Source organism: Saimiri boliviensis, chromosome 2 (genome assembly GCF_048565385.1).
Source record: "Saimiri boliviensis isolate mSaiBol1 chromosome 2, mSaiBol1.pri, whole genome shotgun sequence".
Taxonomy (NCBI): domain Eukaryota; kingdom Metazoa; phylum Chordata; class Mammalia; order Primates; family Cebidae; genus Saimiri; species Saimiri boliviensis.
In genome coordinates, this window is record NC_133450.1 from 54,955,038 (window position 1) to 54,975,384 (window position 20,347).

General features: G+C 37.1%; 1 protein-coding gene across 2 annotated transcripts in view; it reads left to right on the forward strand.

Annotated features, from left to right (window-relative positions):
• The first annotated feature begins 326 nt into the window (after window positions 1-326).
• ARHGAP5 (Rho GTPase activating protein 5) overlaps window positions 327-20,347 on the forward strand; it is a 71,675-nt gene continuing 51,654 nt past the window's right edge. Inside the window, exons 1-2 of one of the 2 annotated variants that reach the window (XM_039469069.2) lie at window positions 327-396; window positions 14,095-17,979. In XM_039469069.2, coding sequence (XP_039325003.1) covers window positions 14,263-17,979 — 3,717 coding nt within the window. In that variant the 5' untranslated portion in view covers window positions 327-396; window positions 14,095-14,262. Of the gene's footprint in view, window positions 397-598; window positions 776-14,094; window positions 17,980-20,347 lie in introns of those variants that run through there. The other variant, XM_003924220.4, reaches the window with a different exon arrangement.

A 20,347-nucleotide genomic window follows, 5' to 3' on the forward strand; every position in this document is an offset into this window, starting at 1 on the left:
AAGGTGAGAAGGAATGGAGTAGGAGAGGGAACCAATGGGTGGGAGAGGCGGAGGAAGAAGGGGGAGGGGCAGAAGCCAATGGGGGAGCGGAGGGGAGGAGGGGGACACGGAGGGGAGGAGGGAGCGGGGACGCGAGCGAGGACGCGGCCTCGCGCGCTCGCTCCCCTCCCTCCGGCGGGATCGCTTGCGCCTTCCCAGGCTCCCGGGAGACGAGGGCAGGGGCGGGCCGTGCCGGGCGCGCGGCGCGGGAGGCGTCGCGAGGTGAGGGGGCGGGGGCGGAGGATTGTGGGGCGGGCGACGCGGGTGCGCGCGCGCGCGCGCGCGTCCCGTCCAGGCTGCGCCGCCGCTCCGCCCCCGGTCGGGTGTGTGGCTGCGCGCGCCGGGAGAGATGCTGAGGTAAAGTTCGGGAGAGAGGGAGAGAAATCCGTCAGCGCGAGGGAGCCCGAGTGGCCGCCATTACTGAGCCCGGCGCGGCGGCGGGCGCTGGGGAAGGGGGGAGGGACGGGGCCGCCGCTGGTGGCGGGGAGGGAGGGAGGGTGGGTGAGCAGGCTGCTGGAGCCGTGGGGCTCAGGGTTTCGGGGCGTGTGTGTCGGGGAGGGCGGGGGGAGGTGGCTGAAGGGACGCGCGGTTCGGTGAGCGCGCCGGGGAAGAGAGGCGAGCAGAGAGTGGAGGAGGAGGTGGCGGCGGCGGGAGCGCTCCCCAGGAATGTCGCTGCCGCCGCCACCGCCGGGGCCGCTGCCGTTGAGGAGGAGACGGAGGAGACCGACGTTGTTAGGTAGGACCTTGAGGCCCCCGCTCCTCCGAGCCTGCCCGCCCCCTCCCGGACGGGGACCCTCCCGCCTCTAGCTGCCCCGCTCAGTCGCCGCCGCCGGTTGTAACCAGTTGAAGGGGCTGGGGCCCCGCGGCCGCCGAGGGGAGCCTGGCGCCGCGCTAGGTTTTCGCAGGCCAGGCGGGCAGCAGCTGCCGCGTTAGGGATACGGTCGGCGTGAAGGGCAGAGAGGCCGGGGGAGGGGTGCTTTCTCCACAGGTGACGGGGCCGGGGTCGGCAAAGGCCTAGTGCTGGCCTCGGATGGCCGGCCCCGCCAGGCGTCCGCTCTCGCCCGCCGCCCTCACTTGCCCGGGTCTCGAGTGGTCCGTGGGGAAGGGAGGTGGCGGTGTCAGTTGGCCGGGTTGCTGCTGTTAACGAGTTCCACCTGGAAGGGGGGACAAGGGGCGGGTGCAGATTCGCGGAAACACAGTCTCGGTTGCAAACTTAAACGCCTTTTAGGAGGATCGGCCCTTTCACTTTCCCTCGTCTCCCCGACTCCTCCCTGGGTTCTCTTCACCAATTTTCCATCTGTTCTTGAAGCTTGGAGTAAGATATGAGAAGTTGGGCTGCGCAACCGGAGCCCAGAGTCCTGTGGGTTAACTGCGACTGGGTTGAGGATTTGATACTGAGTTTTCGCTAGAATAACGTCCAGATTCTTCTTCTCTTTCCACTGAAGAAAAGTATCGGGGTGGGGGTGGGGAGCCGCGCGGGAGCGCGCGCGCACTTATCCACACAGAAATACTCCCTCTCCCTCCCTCTACAGCGTTATTAGAAATGCAAGTGAGCTGGAGGCTCGGGGTGTAGCTGAGGCTGAAAGGTGCACGGAAGTAAGGGCAAACTGTTATTAGGACGTTTAGTAAAATTCCGAGAAAGTTGTAGAGTAGACGGTTATACTTCTACCATGTGATAGAAATTCGGCTTTGACCATTGCTTAATAAATGGGAATAAATATTTTGAGACAGAGCAAGATAGGCATATAGATGGGTTTGTGCTCACAATTTTAAGTTTAAATTCTCATCGATCTTTTGCTTTTTCCTTTGTGATGGGTAGGAAACGGAATTTTTTTTTTAATGTTCAAGTGTGAAACAGTAAAATGCTTCTCTGTAGTTAGTAGTATTGTATTTGCTTATGTTGCCTTCTACAGGTGTGTGTGGGCGGGGGGTGGGAGTGCAGGGGAGGGCGGGTTTGTCAGTTCCACTTAAATCCAGAACCAGTATTCAGTTAGAACAGAATGTTAGGTGGTGGTTATCCGCATGAAAGATCTCGTTCACTTCATGGGAGATTGCTCTACATTTCCATTTAAAATGGTTCTCCTAACAAAAATTTTATCTAGATGCAATGATTAGACATTTGGAATAATGTTTGGTTTAAAAATATGTTAATGAAACGTTTTGCTGTCAATTACAGTTTATTTGTACTGTAATACGATAAAACAGTATTCTTATTCAGTGTTTGTAGATGAACATGCTTACCGTGTAGGTAACCTACTAGACAGTTTCCTGAGTAAGATTTTGCTTTCATTTTAAATTCCTTTCTCATTTTTTCCTTTCATCTAACCTTTGTATAATTGGCCTCCATTACTTTTATCTATAGTACAAAAAGAATGGTAAGTGCGGGTCACCAAAAACTTGCAAAGGCACTGGAGCAGGTTTATGACTAAACACACTGGAGTGAAAGGCTGCGCATACCTATGCTTTTAACTTTCAAGAGATAGCACTATTGATCTAATTGACTTAAAACAGAATTAGACCGTTCAGATGATTAAATAACTATTGATTTGGTTGTCTTGTTTAGGCTACATTTTAAAACTCAGATCAGCATGTCTTATTTTGTCATTCTTTGTACATTAATTATTAAGAGCACTGGGGAGTGAGGTGGGTTACACTTTGATGTAAGAATTGTGGCAGAATTCTGTTACCTTTGTCAGTTTTGTAGTGTCCCTCATTTAAACAACTTTATCCATTTTTAAAATGCGTTGCAAAATTACCTTAATTCTGTCACCTGATACTTATCCTAAATGTTTTGAAAATCGTCTCCCTTTCTTGTGTTTGAAAAGCATATTAGTACAGTCATTTTTTTAGAGACTGTAGTTAAGATTATTTAAGGAATTAATATTGAAGTTAAGATTATTTAAGGATGTATTTGCATTCCTGTTTTGGATTTGAAGTTGTGATAACAGCTTATAATAAGTTTTCTAACTTACTTTTTTAATTGAAGAAAAAGTTATGTCTTATAAAGACTTTACTAAACTTTTCCAACATTAGCAGGATGTAAGATGAGTGTTGCCTTTTAGTGGTCATTTCTTAAATATGAAATGGCATAATTAGAGATTTTCTTGGTAGTTACAGAATAAGTTTTGTCACAACTGTAGCTTCCATAGATACTATTTTAAGAACTATGTCTTTGGGTATAGTCCACAGTTTTTTCTTTGCCTACCAAGAAGGTGTGCAGTAATATAGTTGACTGAAGAAGCATTGTAGTGTTCTAACGATGTGTTCCTAAAATATATTTGTAATATATATTTCAAGTACCCCAAAGGAATTTAATTTCTAAGAGAACTGTGAAGAAACATCAATAAAGTGATTCATCATTCAGTAATTTGAGTAATCAAGCTCTTAAGTGCAGACTATTGTCGATCATTTTGTTGAAGTAGGAAAAACTGTGTTAGAAATTAAGAGAGATACTTCTATGCTAAAAATTTTAAGTATGAATTTTAATTGGTTTTCAAACTCTGCTCCTTGGATTCCTATAGTTTTTTTTCCTAGATGCCTTGAGACTTGCTATGATAACCCACCCTCCCAAACCAGGACAGCTTCTATTTTTATGTATTGTATGTATTGTATTTAAGTATAAGAATTCTAAAAATAACTAATGGGTACTAGGCTTAATACCTGGGTGACAACAAACATCCATGATAGGAGTTTACCTTTATAATAAACCTGCACATGGACCCCTGAACTTAAAAAAAAAAAAGTCCTCTTTTTAAAAAATTTCATCTGCATTAAAATTTTTTTAAGTCTCTACTTTGTTATTCGTTAGTTAAGATTACCTTTATTTAGCACATACTATGTGCCTAGCCCTGGAAATACCAAGATAAATCATAGATAGATATAATAGCTCAAGCTGTACAAAGGAGTAAATAGTTAAAAAGTACAAAGACGTGCAGAAAAAGAGAATGCCTGTTTTTCTCTGGACCTCTGGGAATCTTTCACAGAAGAAACATTTTAATTTGACTTTTAACTGCAAGTAGGAATTTAAATGTAAGAGAGACCAAAAAAGATCATCTTTTTTTTTTTTTTTTTGCTGTGTTTTGGAAGCTGTCTACAATACTTTAGCTTTGCAGTGAAATGAAACGGATTGTTAATGTTTAGTCATATATGTATGTTTTACTTCTTAGAATTACTACTTGGGAAAAAGAGCATAACTTTGTAATTTCATGGTTAAAATATGACTATTATGTCACTTGCTTAAGCGAGTCTCAAGCTTTTCATCATGAAGAGTTAATGGTAAAAATGGATATTCATTTTTCTAATGTTAGATTAGATTTAGCCTATTATCCCTGACCAGTATTTTATTGAGCAGCTAGGCACTGTGAGTGATATAAAAAGTGTAAATTATTGCCCCCTTGAAAGATCTTATAACTTCTGTGGAGAGACTGCAAGCATGACACTTTAAGAATCTGAGCTGGCCGGGCGCGGTGGCTCAAGCCTGTAATCCCAGCACTTTGGGAGGCCGAGGCGGGTGGATCACGAGGTCGAGAGATCGAGACCATCCTGGTCAACATGGTGAAACCCCGTCTCTACTAAAAATACAAAAAATTAGCTGGGCATGGTGGCACGTGCCTGTAATCCCAGCTACTCAGGAGGCTGAGGCAGGAGAATTGCCTGAACCCAGGAGGCGGAGGTTGCGGTGAGCCAAGATCGCGCCATTGCACTCCAGCCTGGGTAACAAGAGTGAAACTCCGTCTCAAAAAAAAAAAAAAAAAAAAAAAAAAAAGAATCTGAGCTATATATACTGATTTAAAAGTTAGTATAAAGGAATTTAGCTAAAGGAAGTATTACCTGGAAGTAGCATACAATTGGGATAGTGAAGGAAAAAAAAAACATTTAGGAAAATTAATGACAGTGTGGATTAAAAGCACAGGTAAGTAGAGGACGGATTAACAGGTGGGGAGAAAACATAAGATAAAAATGTAAGAGCATCAGTTTTGTGCCTTATGAGCCAGAGTGAAAGATTTGGGGAAGGTATTAATGCAAGAGTGATAGAAGGGGTGATGTGGAAATAAACATGTAATACTGGCATAAGTTTGTCTAGTTACTGTATTTGGCTTGTCAAACAGCCTTGGAAAAACTCTTACCTTGGCTTCTGATATGGCATGATTTGTTCATTTTCTTCTTGTTGATCATTTTCTTTTACTGATTCAGAATTGTGTGATTCTTTTTATACTTACCTTTTCAGAGCCATAGTGATACGTCTTTTTTTTTTAGATAACTATTAAAAAAAATAACATCACTATAATCTAGAGCAGCGATCCCCAACCTATTTGGTACCAGGGGCTGGTTTTGTGGAAGACAGTTTTTTCATGGAAGTAGGGGTGTGGTTTTGGGATGAAACTGTTCCACTTCAGATCATCAGGCATTAATTAGGTTCTCAAAGGGAGCAAAGAACCTACAGTTTTGGCTCCTCTGAAAATCTGTTGCTGCTGTGGAGGCAGAGCTCAGGCCCTAATTCTCCCGTTCCAGCCCACCTCTCACCTCCTGCTATGTGGCCTGGTTCCTAACAGGCCACAGATAGGTACCAGTGTGGGGTTGGGGACCCCTGATCCAGAGAATTTAAGATCTGGATTTCTACTCTTCTGTATTAACCAAGTATCTAATTCTTTTCTTTAGAAAATAAGAATATTTACCAAATGGTCTCATAGGTAATTTTCTGAAGTTTATGATGCTGAAATTTATGTTACTAATCCTGACTTTGCATTGTTTCATTACTGAAGTTTCATTTGTCTTTGGAAATAACACCTGTAACACTCGAAAGTCAGATGAACCACCATCTGTTGCTAAAACTGATTTTTTTTCATTAAGAAACACTGGCTTAATGTGTTGTCTTTTATTTCTTATGTCCAGTAGCCAGTTACCAAGCTCTCTTTGTCTTTTATTGCTCTTTTATTTATTTTTATTTCTTTATTTTTTTGAGATGGCATCTTGCTCTGTCGCACAGGCTAGAGTGCAGTGGCATGATCTTGGCTCACTGCAACCTCCGCCTTCTGGGTTCAAGCGATTCTTCTCTCTCAGCCTCCTGAGTAGTTGGGATTACAGGTGTGTGCCATCATGCCCGGTTAATATTTGTATTTTTAGTAGAGATGGCGTTTCACCATGTTGGCAGGGCCGGTCTCAAACTTGTTACCTCAAGTGATCCGCCTGCCTCAGCCTCCCGAAGTGCTGGGATTACAGCCATGAGCCACTGTGCCCTGCTGGATTGCATTTTTAAATTCTGTGATAGTTCAGGTGCTTTTAGCCTGCAGTATTTGTCTGTCTTTTGGCCTTTGTGCCCAATATTATATTCCTCTTCTGGACTAATCTGTAGTGGCTTCTCTATTGCTTATGACAAAGTCTAACTCTTATTTTCCCTTTAGACCTAAGTCATAGCTTATATGTTCAAAACAGTGTTTGTTTCCAACATGGCTGCTATGCTCGACCATTCTACCATAATCCTATACCTGGAGAGACTTCTTTACAATCTAAATCTAGTCTGTTTTTTAAGGTTCATTCAAATCCTCCCTCTTTATTGAAACCATTTATCTGTTTCAGGGGTCTGCAAACTATGGCATCTGGGCCAAATCTTGCCTGCTGTCTATTTTTGTAAAATAACTTTCTGCATTTTGAAATGGTTGGAGGTAGGGAATTAAAAGAATAATACTTTGTGATATGTGAAAATTATATGAAATTCAAATTTTCCTAAATAAAGTTTTACTGTAACATAATCATGATCATTCATTGAAGTATAGTCTGTGACTGCTTTTGCAGTATGACAGCAGAGTTGAGTAGTGTGGCAGATACTGTGCAGCATGCAAAGCCTAAAATATTTACTGCCTGGCCCTTTACAGAAAAGGCTTTCCAAATTCTGATTTATTTCAACTTGTACTTTCATTTCTTTGAATTGCTGTTGCGTTTATCAGTACCATGGTATAGCCCTGTTGCATTTATCAGTACCATGGTATAGCACATTGCCTTTATCTCCTCAGTTATAGTACTATAAAGTTTCTTAAGAATATAGTATGGAAAGTGCTTTTCAGTCTTTTAAAAAAAAATCTTAATCTGTGCTTTCTTTTTAAAGCTTATACCTCTTGCTGAGATTCTTACTCAGTCAGGTGCTCTCATTATTTTAAAAATTAAGGCTTTCCTAAAGTTTGTGTAATGAAAATGATGGTTCATCTACTATATAGCATTATAATATTGAATATCAAATTACGCCCTTCACGGTTTTCCAAGGTGTAGAGAAAAGGACCCAGGCACTGGAAGGGAGGTGAACTACCAAGCCATACTTTTGGTTGGCAGACTTCCCTATGTGTACTTTTATACCTTCAAAATATCTAACAAAGTTAAGCTGATAGTAGCTAAGTACAGCAAATGAATAGTTATGGGTTGTTTACCTAGGTTGATGAACATGACCTTTGGTCCTTCTATTTTCCATACAGAAATGAAAGAATTTAGAATGACTTGCACACCAAGTCCTCTGGGACATAATGCGCTATCGGAGATGAGTGTAGATTAAATAATAGGGTAGGCAGTTCATGTGTTTGGGAGAAGTTTTGGTCACTGGTTTTTCACGTATTTTCAGCAGTGAAGTTTTTTTTAAAACAAATTGAATTATTAGAAGATAAGAATGGGTAAAAGTACAATTATGTTCGCTGCGTGGATTTGCGGAGTCCCAGAGTACTGTCTGCTTGGCAGCACTTCATTCAAACCTTTAGGTGTACTGTTTATATACCCGTCATGTGTGTTAATGATCACATTATAATCTTGGGGAAAAAAACTGGACTTTTTACGTCTGTTTTGCTGTACTAGACGTAATGGGCCCAAAGAAATACGTGATTTTTGTTAATTGTGTTTACAAATGTGACTTCAGGATTACCTAGTGGTTTAGAAGCTGAGTATTCTGAGTCTGGAGATTGATTCATTTATTCATCAAATATTTACTGAGCACTCACTGTGTGTCAGGCACTGTTGCTGGAGATACAATTCCCAAACAAAATCCCAGTGCTTCTAGGTTATTTAGTCACTAAAGTGTTCAAATTTTTCGTAGGTTCTCTCTTCATTTGCCTGATTGTAGTCTTGTTTCAAGGCCAATTCATAGGAATAATGACTTTTTAGGGCTCATTTCAGCATAAAGATTGTGTGCTTTGTGGTATAAACTTTGGTTCAAAGATGAAGTATTATTTTGAGTTCAGGACTTTGACACCACAACATAGTGAGACTCTCATCTCTACAACAAATTTAAAAACTAGCTATGTGTGGTGGTGCACGTCTGTAGTCCCAGCCGCTTAGAAGGCTGAGGAAGGTGGATCGTTTGAGCCCAGGTGTTTGAGGCTGCATTAAGCTGTGATCCCACTACTACACTCCAAACTGGGCAACAGAATGAGACCCTGTTTTTTAAAAAAGAGAAAAGATTGTGGAATATGACTTACTCTCCTACAAGTATTGTTGAATTACTTAGCTATTTTACGTGTGTCACAGTGACTTTTTGATTTCTTCTCACTTTTCACAGCATTGATAAATTTTCCAGAATTAGCAACATTAAGAAAAGGTAGGCTGGGAGGTGGCTCACGCCTGTAATTCCCATATCTTTGGAGGCTGATGGAAGAGGATTGCTTGAGCCTAGGAGTTTGAGACCAGCCTGGGGAACATAAGGTGACCCCTCTCTACAAAATAATTTTAAAAATACTAGTGGAAGTGGTGTTGCATACCTGTAGTCCTAACTAGTCAGGAGACTGAGATGAGAGGATCACCTGAGCCCAGGAGTTCAAGGGTGCAGTGAGCTATGATCTTGCCACTTCAATCCAGCCCAGATGACAGGTTAAGAGACCTATCTCAAAAACAAAAAACAGAAAAGTAATGCATTAGCATTACACTCTATTCATCTTTTTTTTTTTTTTTTTCTGTTGGGGTTGAACAAATTATTCATTGTTTAGTGTGCAGTTGATTTTTTTATTCGTAAACTGATTTAGACAAGTTTGCCTAAGACTGTAGAATATATGATCATCTTTGGGCTTTGTTCTTGTTTCTTTTGAATACTTGTTTACATAAGGGATATTTATTTGATTTAAAGAAGATAGAGCATGTAATTACAAAGTTTCTTCCTTGTAATTAGGTCTTAGAAATGTAATTTCTTATAATAAATTTTGTGATTTTACAAAAGTCTTTAAACAGCCAAAAATTTTGAATTAACTATATTTGGGGTTAATTTGACTTTTGAAAAAAATTTTTTTAAGATGTCATAAATAAAAATTAGAGTGTTATGCTGGCTAAATGCATTATTATACATTATAGTTAGCTTTCATTCTGATGATTGCATTTTTCACTAAATATTTGAATTTAAATTAGGATTCATGCATTAATTAGTAGCTGTTATGTGGGAGGCACTGTTGTAGGCTTTGATATGCTGGTGAAATAAAGATTTGTGCCTTGTGGCTCTTTTATTAAGAGTGGGATGCAGAGACAGATAGAGTTAATAACATAAATAAGATGTGTAGTAAGTTAGGAGAGTAAAGAGTTAGCAATGGGGGTCTCCGGGGTTATTGTGAAAAGTTAAGTAAAAAGGCAAGAACATGTCTTAGCATGTTTTCCCCAGTGTGATTGAAGCAGAATGAGAAGGGGAGAGAATAGTATAAGGGTAGGCCAGAGAGGTGAGAGAGGGTTGGAGAAGATGTTGTAGTAGGCCATTGAAAGGACTTGCCTTGTACTTTTAGCAGTATTCTAGAGTTTTAAACAAAAAAATGGGAAGCTTTGATTTATGTTTTAAAAGGAATACTCTGGCCGCTCTGATATGAATAGACTGGGAAAAGGGAGCAGGAGTGAAGCATAGGAGTTAGTTTAGAAGATTTTGGTGCAATCTTGGGACAGAGATATTGATGAGGGAGAACAGTAAAAGTAGAAAAAAACTGAAAAGTTATGGATATATTTTGAAGATAGGACCATTAGGAATTTCCTGGCATGGTGTAATAATTTAAAAACCTAAAATATTTTTAAATATATACCTTTTATTAATGCATCAGTTTTGTGAAAAGGTACAAGTTTTAATTTGTTCTGGTTTACTGATAGTATATATTTTTTAGGTTCCTTGTAGAACTTTTTTTTTTCTTGATTTGCAAAGGAGGATGCAGTGTTGAAATGGTCTAGTAAAATATCTTAGGAAACTTAGTTGTGAAGATAGTTTCATTTTGACACAATTTTAATTTCTGTAAGGATACTTAACTATTTCATTGAAATATTAGTGTATAAGATAATCTTAAAGGCAGAGTGAGAGACTGCATTGCAGACTTAAAAGTAGCACTATTGCTTAACAAGGTAAAGATTAGGCATGAAGAGATTTTTTTTTTCCTAACCTTATAATTTCTAGTAAGTTATTGCTACTTTTATCTTGGTTTCTTCATCAGTAAAAATAAATACGGTGCTGGATATTATATGAACAAGTTACGTAAAAGTAAGCTTAGGTCAAAAATAGAAAAGATGTGCATGATTGACGTAGATATTAAGCCTATTTGAAAGGAATTTTTAAATTAAACAGCCTACTTAACGATTGAAGACATTGGCCATTAGTTTATTAGTGAGAACATGAAAAAAATGATGATTTTTTGTTGTTGTTGTTCTTAGCACTGAAAAAAAAAATTCCTTGGTTAATAGAGGACAGTTTTGATCTGGATGTTAGGGGCCAATGGATAATTCATGTATATATAAACTATCCTGGTGTTTGAAATGAAATTCCCTTAAAACCACAGCCAACTTCACATGAGATCTTTTGTCCCTTGAGGTGGTAATACCATAGTCATCCAAACAAATAGCCAAATCGTTTTGAGGGTTAGGTGACAACAATTTTTCCCCCCTATTCTGGGCCTTCTCAAACTTTTTTAAATTTGAAACTCTCCTTTCCCCCACCCCCTGTCCCCCGCTTCCCCAAACCAAAGCCTCCTGAGTTAAATAAAGCTATAAATCAGATAAGGAAGACACTCCTCTGGTGAGAGTTGGAAGGACTCTTCCAGTACCCTTCCCACCTCTAGGTGGAAGAATTTTTCTGTCACAGTTTGAAAATCACTGTATAGTGACTCATGACGTAAGCTCTGGAGTTGATTTCAAAATACCAGCGGGTAGTCTGCCTAACAGCCTTGTTAGAAGGATAAGAATGTTCCTCCCTGTATCTAATGGGCATTTTACTGTTAATTGTTGTGGAAACCATAAAAGTCATGTGAAACCACCTTATTTTTAATTTGAACTTTAACATTTAAGATTCAAACTGCCACTGTCAAATAGGATGTGTTGAAGCCTTAGTATTTTAACCTCATTCCAGTTTTATTTCACTCAAATAAAAACCCTTACAGTTTTCAGTGACCCAATGGCACTGAAAAGGTGATGACTTTATGCCTCCACTCTTCATTTAAGACCCTTTTCTTTCTGAAACTTAAAAAATGTATTTTATGGTAGAGTGTTTTCATTTCTACTCTACCTTTTTATCTTATATAGAGCACATCTCAGTATTTTGGGGTTTATGCTGTTGAAGAGCAGAAGTGAGTCTTAATGAATAATAGGATTCAGAACTACATTATGTGTATAAGCATATATAAGAAATTAATAAAGATGTGGTTGTTAGGGTAAGGATTAGGTTTGTAATTGAAAATTTTGTACGATTCTCAAGTCCTCACTATATCGTATCGTTACTCTTCTGTTAACCAGTCCGTATTTCTTAAACTGGAAAACAAGGGACAGTTTTACTTTTACACATCTTTGAATTGCTCTTAGTTTTCAGAATAGATGTTTATTTAATAAAGAGTTATATTTCATTATGTAACTGAAGTGTTTTTACTGTACTGTAAAAATTCCCCACGGTAATACCAGATAAATGTTCTTTCAATGTACCTTTTAAAGCATATCGTCTGCAGATTTTGCTTTAATAAAAAAGAATAGATCTTGTATTCTCTTGTGTTTTCAATGTTTTCCATAATTGTTAGCTATGGAATCATTGTGCTATTTTCATGTACTAAGTTCCCTTTCTATCACTCTGTATATAACTTTGTTGTCCAGTTAATGTACTGTGTTTTGTTCTCTGTAAATATCTATAAATAAAGTATTAACTTTATCTTTTACACAGTTTAGGCGAAGAATGTTAAATTTGATGCTGTGTACAAATTTTCAATTTGGCCAGATTATAAAAATTTTGCTTAATTAAAAAAAAGTTAATAGGATTGGATATGACTGCCCTAGTTTCCTTTACTGCATATATACACTGCTGCCACATAAATGTTTGTACGTCACAAGTCTCATCACATTATTTTTCGTAAATCTTCAACAGCTTTCCATGGTTCCAAGAATCAAATAAAGAACTGGAACTAATATTTGTTAAGCCCTTCACTAGGCACTTCACATTTTAAAAAATGATTTATAGAAAAAGCTCTATTTTATAGATGAGGGAACTATGTCTTAAGAGGTTTAGGGCTTAGCTAGGAAATGATGGGAATCGGATTTTGAAATTAGTTCTGTTTACACATGGTTTTTACATCCTTGTATTTCTGCTTCAATATAGTAATATGTATGGCAAAAGTGAACCTAATATATGTTTTTGTTTGACTGTCAGATGGCTATTAAAGTTAATATTTAGTTGATGTTGATGGAATAAACTTCTAAAATATGAGAATAAATCTGAAATTTTATTTAAAAAATGTATTATAATTTTACTGGAAATACTAGTCAAGATTTTAAATTAAGAACAGCCTATCTTTACCATTAGTATAACATATTTGATGTAGTTGAAACAGATACTTGCTTGAAACAAGTCAGTGGACCAGCAGTTATTTGTGGGAGAGGGGAGGAAGTAGTCCCTTCTTACTTATCTTAGATTTTTTTGTTCCTTATTTTATTTGGATTGAAGATACTTTTCATATGTACTAATGTACATTTCTAGAGATTTGTTTCCCATATTATGAAATTTGGAGGTGGTAGAAATGATGTAGTGCTTTTAATTTGGCCTCAAAAGAATGTGAAGAATCTCTAAAAACTTTTTTTAAATGACTTATTTATTGCTTACATGAAAATAAATAATCAAAATTAAATTTTATGCAATTCTTAAAAGTTATTTTGTGTTGCTGGTATATCAAATATTTCTAAAAGATTGACTCAGGTAAATCATTTTAAAATTATTTAGCTTGGTGCTACTCAAAATGTGGTTCTTGTGTCCTTTGTAACTATTTTGAGAGGAAATATATCCAGAAATTAAGAGCATTCAGGAACAGTTTGGCAATTTTATGTTTCTTGAATCTAATTAAAAAATCAAGGCTTGGATGTAAAAATAAATTTCATTATATTTTGCAATTGGTCTTGTAGGTTTGAAATAAAATTTGGTCCTTAGAGAGTTTAAGAGGCAGTGATCCATGTAAATGCTGTCATTAGTCATATTAACTGTTCACTTATTTCTGTTTTCTCTGTTTAAGTATTTAAATGTTTTTGTTTTGAGGCGTAACATTTGATAGATTTTAAAAACAAGACTGGTGAAATTTATTTAAAAAATTTTTATGTTGTAAAATCTTGTCAAGTTTTAACGAAATTCTGTTTTAAGGAATATGTTTTGAGGAACCCTCAAATAGAAATAGCAGGTAATAGAAGAAGCAGGTTGTTTTGTATTTTTAAGTTGTGAGAGAGTTGCAAGGCAACTAATACATTTTAGTTATCACCAGCATAGCCTCCAGTGACAGAAGGCAGGAAAATTAAGGGAGTAGAAAGGACTAGCTGTTTCTTCAAACTCATAGGAAGGGGTAATTAGAAGCAAAATGCACATTTGGTTTAATAGAGGTTTATTTTAAGGTTTGTGAGATATTACATTAGATTTTGTATTTTTTAGGTTTGTCTTACATTTTGAGGTCATCTTGTATTTATAACAGTAAATCATAAACTGTTCATGTAGTTATGTCTTAAAATATACATATCATTATTAACTTGCATGGTGCTTTGTTGAAAACATCTTTCTTTGTAATTCAGTGTATGTAATTTGCGATTATGATTTGTTCTTTTTTCCCCTCTTTCTAGGAAGATGATCCCTATGATCTTGAAGATGTTTCTGCACAGAAATGAGGGAAATACAAAGAACCAAATACAGTTCTGAAATTTGGGATCTGTATTTTGAGATGATTTTGTTTTCAGAATGAGAAGCGTATCTAGTTACCTTTATGAATGTAGAGACAAGAGAAGAGAGTTATGATGGCAAAAAACAAAGAGCCTCGTCCCCCGTCCTATACTATCAGTGTAGTTGGACTCTCTGGGACTGAAAAAGACAAAGGTAACTGTGGTGTTGGAAAGTCTTGTTTGTGCAATAGATTTGTACGCTCAAAAGCAGATGAATATTATCCAGAGCATACTTCTGTGCTTAGCACCATTGACTTTGGAGGACGAGTAGTAAACAATGATCACTTTTTGTACTGGGGTGACATAACACAAAATGGTGAAGATGGAGTAGAATGCAAAATTCATGTCATTGAACAAACAGAGTTCATTGATGACCAGACTTTCTTGCCTCATCGGAGTACGAATTTGCAACCATATATAAAACGTGCAGCTGCATCTAAACTGCAGTCAGCAGAAAAACTAATGTACATTTGCACTGATCAACTAGGTTTAGAACAAGACTTTGAACAGAAGCAGATGCCTGAAGGGAAGCTCAATGTAGATGGATTTTTATTATGCATTGACGTAAGTCAGGGATGCAATAGGAAGTTTGATGATCAACTTAAATTTGTGAATAACCTTTTTGTCCAGTTATCAAAATCAAAAAAACCTGTAATAATAGCGGCAACTAAATGTGATGAATGTGTGGATCATTATCTTAGAGAAGTTCAGGCATTTGCTTCAAACAAAAAGAATCTTCTTGTAGTGGAAACATCAGCACGATTTAATGTCAACATTGAAACATGTTTCACTGCACTGGTACAAATGTTGGATAAAACTCGTAGCAAGCCTAAAATTATTCCCTATTTGGATGCTTATAAAACACAGAGACAACTTGTTGTCACAGCAACAGATAAGTTTGAAAAACTTGTACAGACTGTGAGAGATTATCATGCAACTTGGAAAACTGTTAGTAATAAATTAAAAAATCATCCCGATTACGAAGAATACATCAACTTAGAGGGAACAAGAAAGGCCAGAAATACATTCTCTAAACATATAGAACAACTTAAACAGGAACATATAAGAAAAAGGAGAGAAGAGTATATAAATACTTTACCAAGAGCTTTTAATACTCTTTTGCCAAATCTAGAAGAGATTGAACATTTGAATTGGTCAGAAGCTTTGAAGTTAATGGAAAAGAGAGCAGATTTCCAGTTATGTTTTGTGGTGCTAGAAAAAACACCTTGGGATGAAACTGACCATATAGACAAAATTAATGATAGGCGGATTCCATTTGACCTCCTGAGCACTTTAGAAGCTGAAAAAGTCTATCAGAACCATGTACAACATCTTATATCTGAGAAGAGGAGGGTAGAAATGAAGGAAAAATTCAAAAAGACTTTGGAAAAAATTCAGTTCATTTCACCTGGGCAGCCGTGGGAGGAAGTTATGTGCTTTGTTATGGAGGATGAAGCCTTCAAATATATCACTGAAGCTGATAGCAAAGAGGTATATGGTAGGCATCAGCGAGAAATAGTTGAAAAAGCCAAAGAAGAGTTTCAAGAAATGCTTTTTGAGCATTCCGAACTTTTTTATGATTTAGATCTTAATGCAACACCTAGTTCAGATAAAATGAGTGAAATTCATACAGTTCTGAGTGAAGAACCTAGATATAAAGCTTTACAGAAACTTGCACCTGATAGAGAATCTCTTCTACTTAAGCATATAGGATTTGTTTATCATCCCACTAAAGAAACATGTCTTAGTGGCCAAAATTGTACTGACATTAAAGTGGAGCAGTTACTTGCTAGTAGTCTTTTACAGTTGGATCGTGGCCGCTTAAGATTATATCATGATAGTACCAATATAGATAAAGTTAACCTTTTCATTTTAGGGAAGGATGGCCTTGCCCAAGAACTAGCAAATGAGATAAGGACACAATCCACTGATGACGAGTATGCCTTAGATGGAAAAATTTATGAACTTGATCTTCGGCCGGTTGATGCCAAATCGCCTTACTTTTTGAGTCAATTATGGACTGCCGCCTTTAAACCACATGGGTGCTTCTGTGTGTTTAATTCCATTGAGTCATTGAGTTTTATTGGGGAATTTATTGGGAAAATAAGAACTGAAGCTTCTCAGATCAGAAAAGATAAATACATGGCTAATCTTCCATTTACATTAATTTTGGCTAATCAGAGAGATTCTGTTAGTAAGAATCTACCAATTCTCAGGCACCAAGGGCAGCAGTTGGCAAACAAGTTACAATGTCCTTTTGTAGATGTACCTACTGGGACATATCCTCGTAAATTTAATGAAACTCAAATAAAGCAAGCTCTAAGAGGAGTATTGGAATCAGTTAAACACAATTTGGATGTGGTGAGCCCGGTTCCTGCCAATAAGGACATAGCAGAAGCTGACTTGAGAATTGTCATGTGTGCCATGTGTGGAGATCCATTTAGTGTGGATCTTATTCTTTCACCCTTCCTTGATTCTCATTCTTGCAGTGCTGCTCAAGCTGGACAGAATAATTCCCTAATGCTTGATAAAATCATTGGTGAAAAAAGGAGACGAATACAGATCACAATATTATCATACCACTCTTCAATTGGAGTAAGAAAAGATGAACTAGTTCATGGGTATATATTAGTTTACTCTGCAAAACGGAAAGCATCAATGGGAATGCTTCGAGCATTTCTATCAGAAGTTCAAGACACCATTCCTGTACAGCTGGTGGCAGTTACTGACAGCCAAGCAGATTTTTTTGAAAATGAGGCTATCAAAGAGTTAATGACTGAAGGAGAACACATTGCAACTGAGATCACTGCTAAATTTACAGCATTGTATTCTTTATCTCAGTATCATAGGCAAACTGAGGTCTTTACTTTGTTTTTTAGTGATGTTCTAGAGAAAAAAAACATGATAGAAAATTCTTACTTGTCTGATAATACAAGGGATTCAACCCATCAAAGTGAAGATGTTTTTCTACCATCTCCCAGAGATTGTTTTCCCTATAACAACTACCCTGATTCAGATGATGACACAGAAGCACCACCTCCTTATAGTCCAATTGGGGATGATGTACAGTTGCTTCCAACACCTAGTGACCGTTCCAGATATAAATTAGATTTGGAAGGAAATGAATATCCTATTCATAGTACCCCAAACTGTCATGACCATGAACGCAACCATAAAGTGCCTCCACCTATTAAACCTAAACCAGTTGTACCTAAGACAAATGTGAAAAAACTGGATCCAAACCTTTTAAAAACAATTGAAGCTGGTATTGGTAAAAACCCAAGAAAGCAGACTTCCCGGGTGCCTTTGGCACATCCTGAAGACATGGATCCTTCAGATAACTATGCGGAACCCATTGATACAATTTTCAAACAGAAGGGCTATTCTGATGAGATTTATGTTGTCCCAGATGATAGTCAAAATCGTATTAAAATTCGAAACTCATTTGTAAATAACACTCAAGGAGATGAAGAAAATGGGTTTTCTGATAGAACCTCAAAAAGTCATGGGGAACGGAGGCCTTCAAAATACAAATATAAATCTAAAACCTTGTTTAGTAAAGCCAAGTCATACTATAGAAGAACACATTCAGATGCAAGTGATGATGAGGCTTTCACCACTTCTAAAACAAAAAGAAAAGGAAGACATCGTGGAAGTGAAGAAGATCCACTTCTTTCTCCTGTTGAAACTTGGAAAGGTGGCATTGATAATCCTGCAATCACTTCTGACCAGGAGTTAGATGATAAGAAGATAAAGAAGAAAACCCACAAAGTGAAAGAAGATAAAAAGGTAAGGTTAATTTATGGTCAGTGATGTTTATAAAAATGCTTGTTGTTTTTTAAAATGTTGACATCAGTGTTAGAATTTAGTATCATTTGTTCCATATAACTTGTAGCCCTTTTTAATTTTCTGAATATTTTGTGGAGATAAGTTATTTTTGTACTTTGTTGGGGTAGAGTTTGATTTCATATTCTTCAGCATAAAAAGTCTGGTTGAATGGTTTTTCTTTTTACAGAAACCCAGATATGAAGTGATTTGGTTCTTAATTTTTCCATTTGTAATCATCCTATTTTTCTGTTTTTCTCTTCTGACCTACCAGTTTTGCAGTATTAATTTGATACCTGTCTCACTCAAGGATACTAATAATACGATAAAATTATGACAGTTTATAGTCTTGGATATTTATTAACTTTCTCAGGCAGCTTCTTTGTGGATAGTGGTTTAGTGACTGAAAAGGTATACAGAAAGGTTTCTGAAATTTGAATTGCAGAATTCTAACCAGATAGCAAACATTCTTTCATTTTTTACATTTTCAGTAGGTATTAATCCATCTGATGGTAGTAAGCATTTGAAACCTAAATATAAATGCTGTTTAAGTTGTATTTAATAATTTTAACTTTTATTGGATATTTTTCATGGGGTATTTCAGCAACTTCACTTTTTTTTTTTTTCAGCAACTTCACTTTTAATACTGTTTAATTGTACACAAACTTTTATTCAAGGATTTTATGGTCTTATGATAGCATTCAGTAGGCTTTTATGCTAATGTATTGGTAATTTCTTCATAGGTTAAGTCCATAATCTTGTAGATTACCAATATTTATTTTCTACAGCTGACTGCTATTTATCAGACCCAATTAAAGATATTTTGAGTAAGCTTATTCTGGGTAATTTTCCTACATACAGTAACTGCCCACTGTAGTTGGATAGACTCTGCTTTATTTTCTTAAGTTTGAGTATTACCTTTTTTTGTCTTTAGCAAATTTTCTGGATGAGGCATGTAAACTTTTAAAGTAATGCTAATCTAGACTTAACAGCACATACTCAAGTCATAACATGCTGCTCCCTGGAATCTCTTCACACTTATCCTGTTATCACTAGTCCCATCTATACATTTTATCACTGACAGAAAACTTTAATATTTTGATCTTAATTGGTTTAAATTTTTAAAACTGCTTAATATAACACAGGCTATCCATTTTTAAATTGCTTTTATTTTTGTGTTATTTTTCCATTTTTGTTCACAGGCCTAATTGCTATTGTAACTTTTTATTTTGATGTAATTTCAGTGAAAGTTGGAAGAATAGTAAAAGGGGAATCCATATATTTTTTACCTAGATTTACGAGTTTTCTACATTTTACCCCACTTGATGGAGCGCTCTGTGTGTGTGTGTGTGTGTGTGTGTGTGTGTGTGTGTTTTCATGTCTATTGCTTTTTTTTTTTTTAAGCCCTCTGAGATTAAGCTGGAGATATTGGACTCATTTTGCTATTAAATATTTTATCGTGTGTTTCCTAAGAACAGGAACATTCTCCTTAATAGCAGTAGTACAGTCATATTTTTTCGTATTGCTGCATAGTCTTTCTAATTACAGTATTTGTATAATTTTATATACTTTTAGTCAGGAGGCAGATGTAAAGAGTTACAGAGAGCATATCAAAAATCAAGGCTAAAAGGTGATTATTTGAAAAGACTAAAAAATAGAATAGACAAACCTCTGGTAAAAAAGGAAAAGGCATAAATAAACACTGAATAAAAAGAATCTAATTACAGACAGATCAGATTAAAAGATGAAAGAGAATACTATCAACAATTCTGTGCCACAAATTTGAAAGTTTAAACAAAATGAACAAAGTCCTGGAAAAATGTAATTTAAGCAAAAATGCTTTGAATAATCCTGTAAGTATTAAATAAATTGTGAAGTAGTAAATTTTCTCACCAAGGAAATACTAGTCCCAGACAGTTTTGCAGATTTTTCAAGAAACAGGTCATTCCAGTGTTAAAGTTGTTTCAGAGAATCGGTCATTCCAGTGTTAAAGTTGTTTCAGAGAATAGAAGACAAGGGAATACATTCTTAAATTTATTCTCTAAGTCATCTATCCTTAATTCTGAAACCAGACAAGAATAGCTTAAAAAAGGAAAATTATAGGCCTATTTTACTTATGAGTGTATGTACCAAAGTCTTAAATGAAATACAGGTCTACAGACCCTTAAGCACAATTTTGAAATCGTCTAACCTGAAAACCAAAGATTTCGGAACTTAGCAATGTAACCTGATTTGGCCTATTCTCATTGATGGGAAAACCTGACTTGAATGGATATAAGTCTGCTTACAATCATTGTTTACAGTGAACATCTACACAGTTCACTGTGAATGT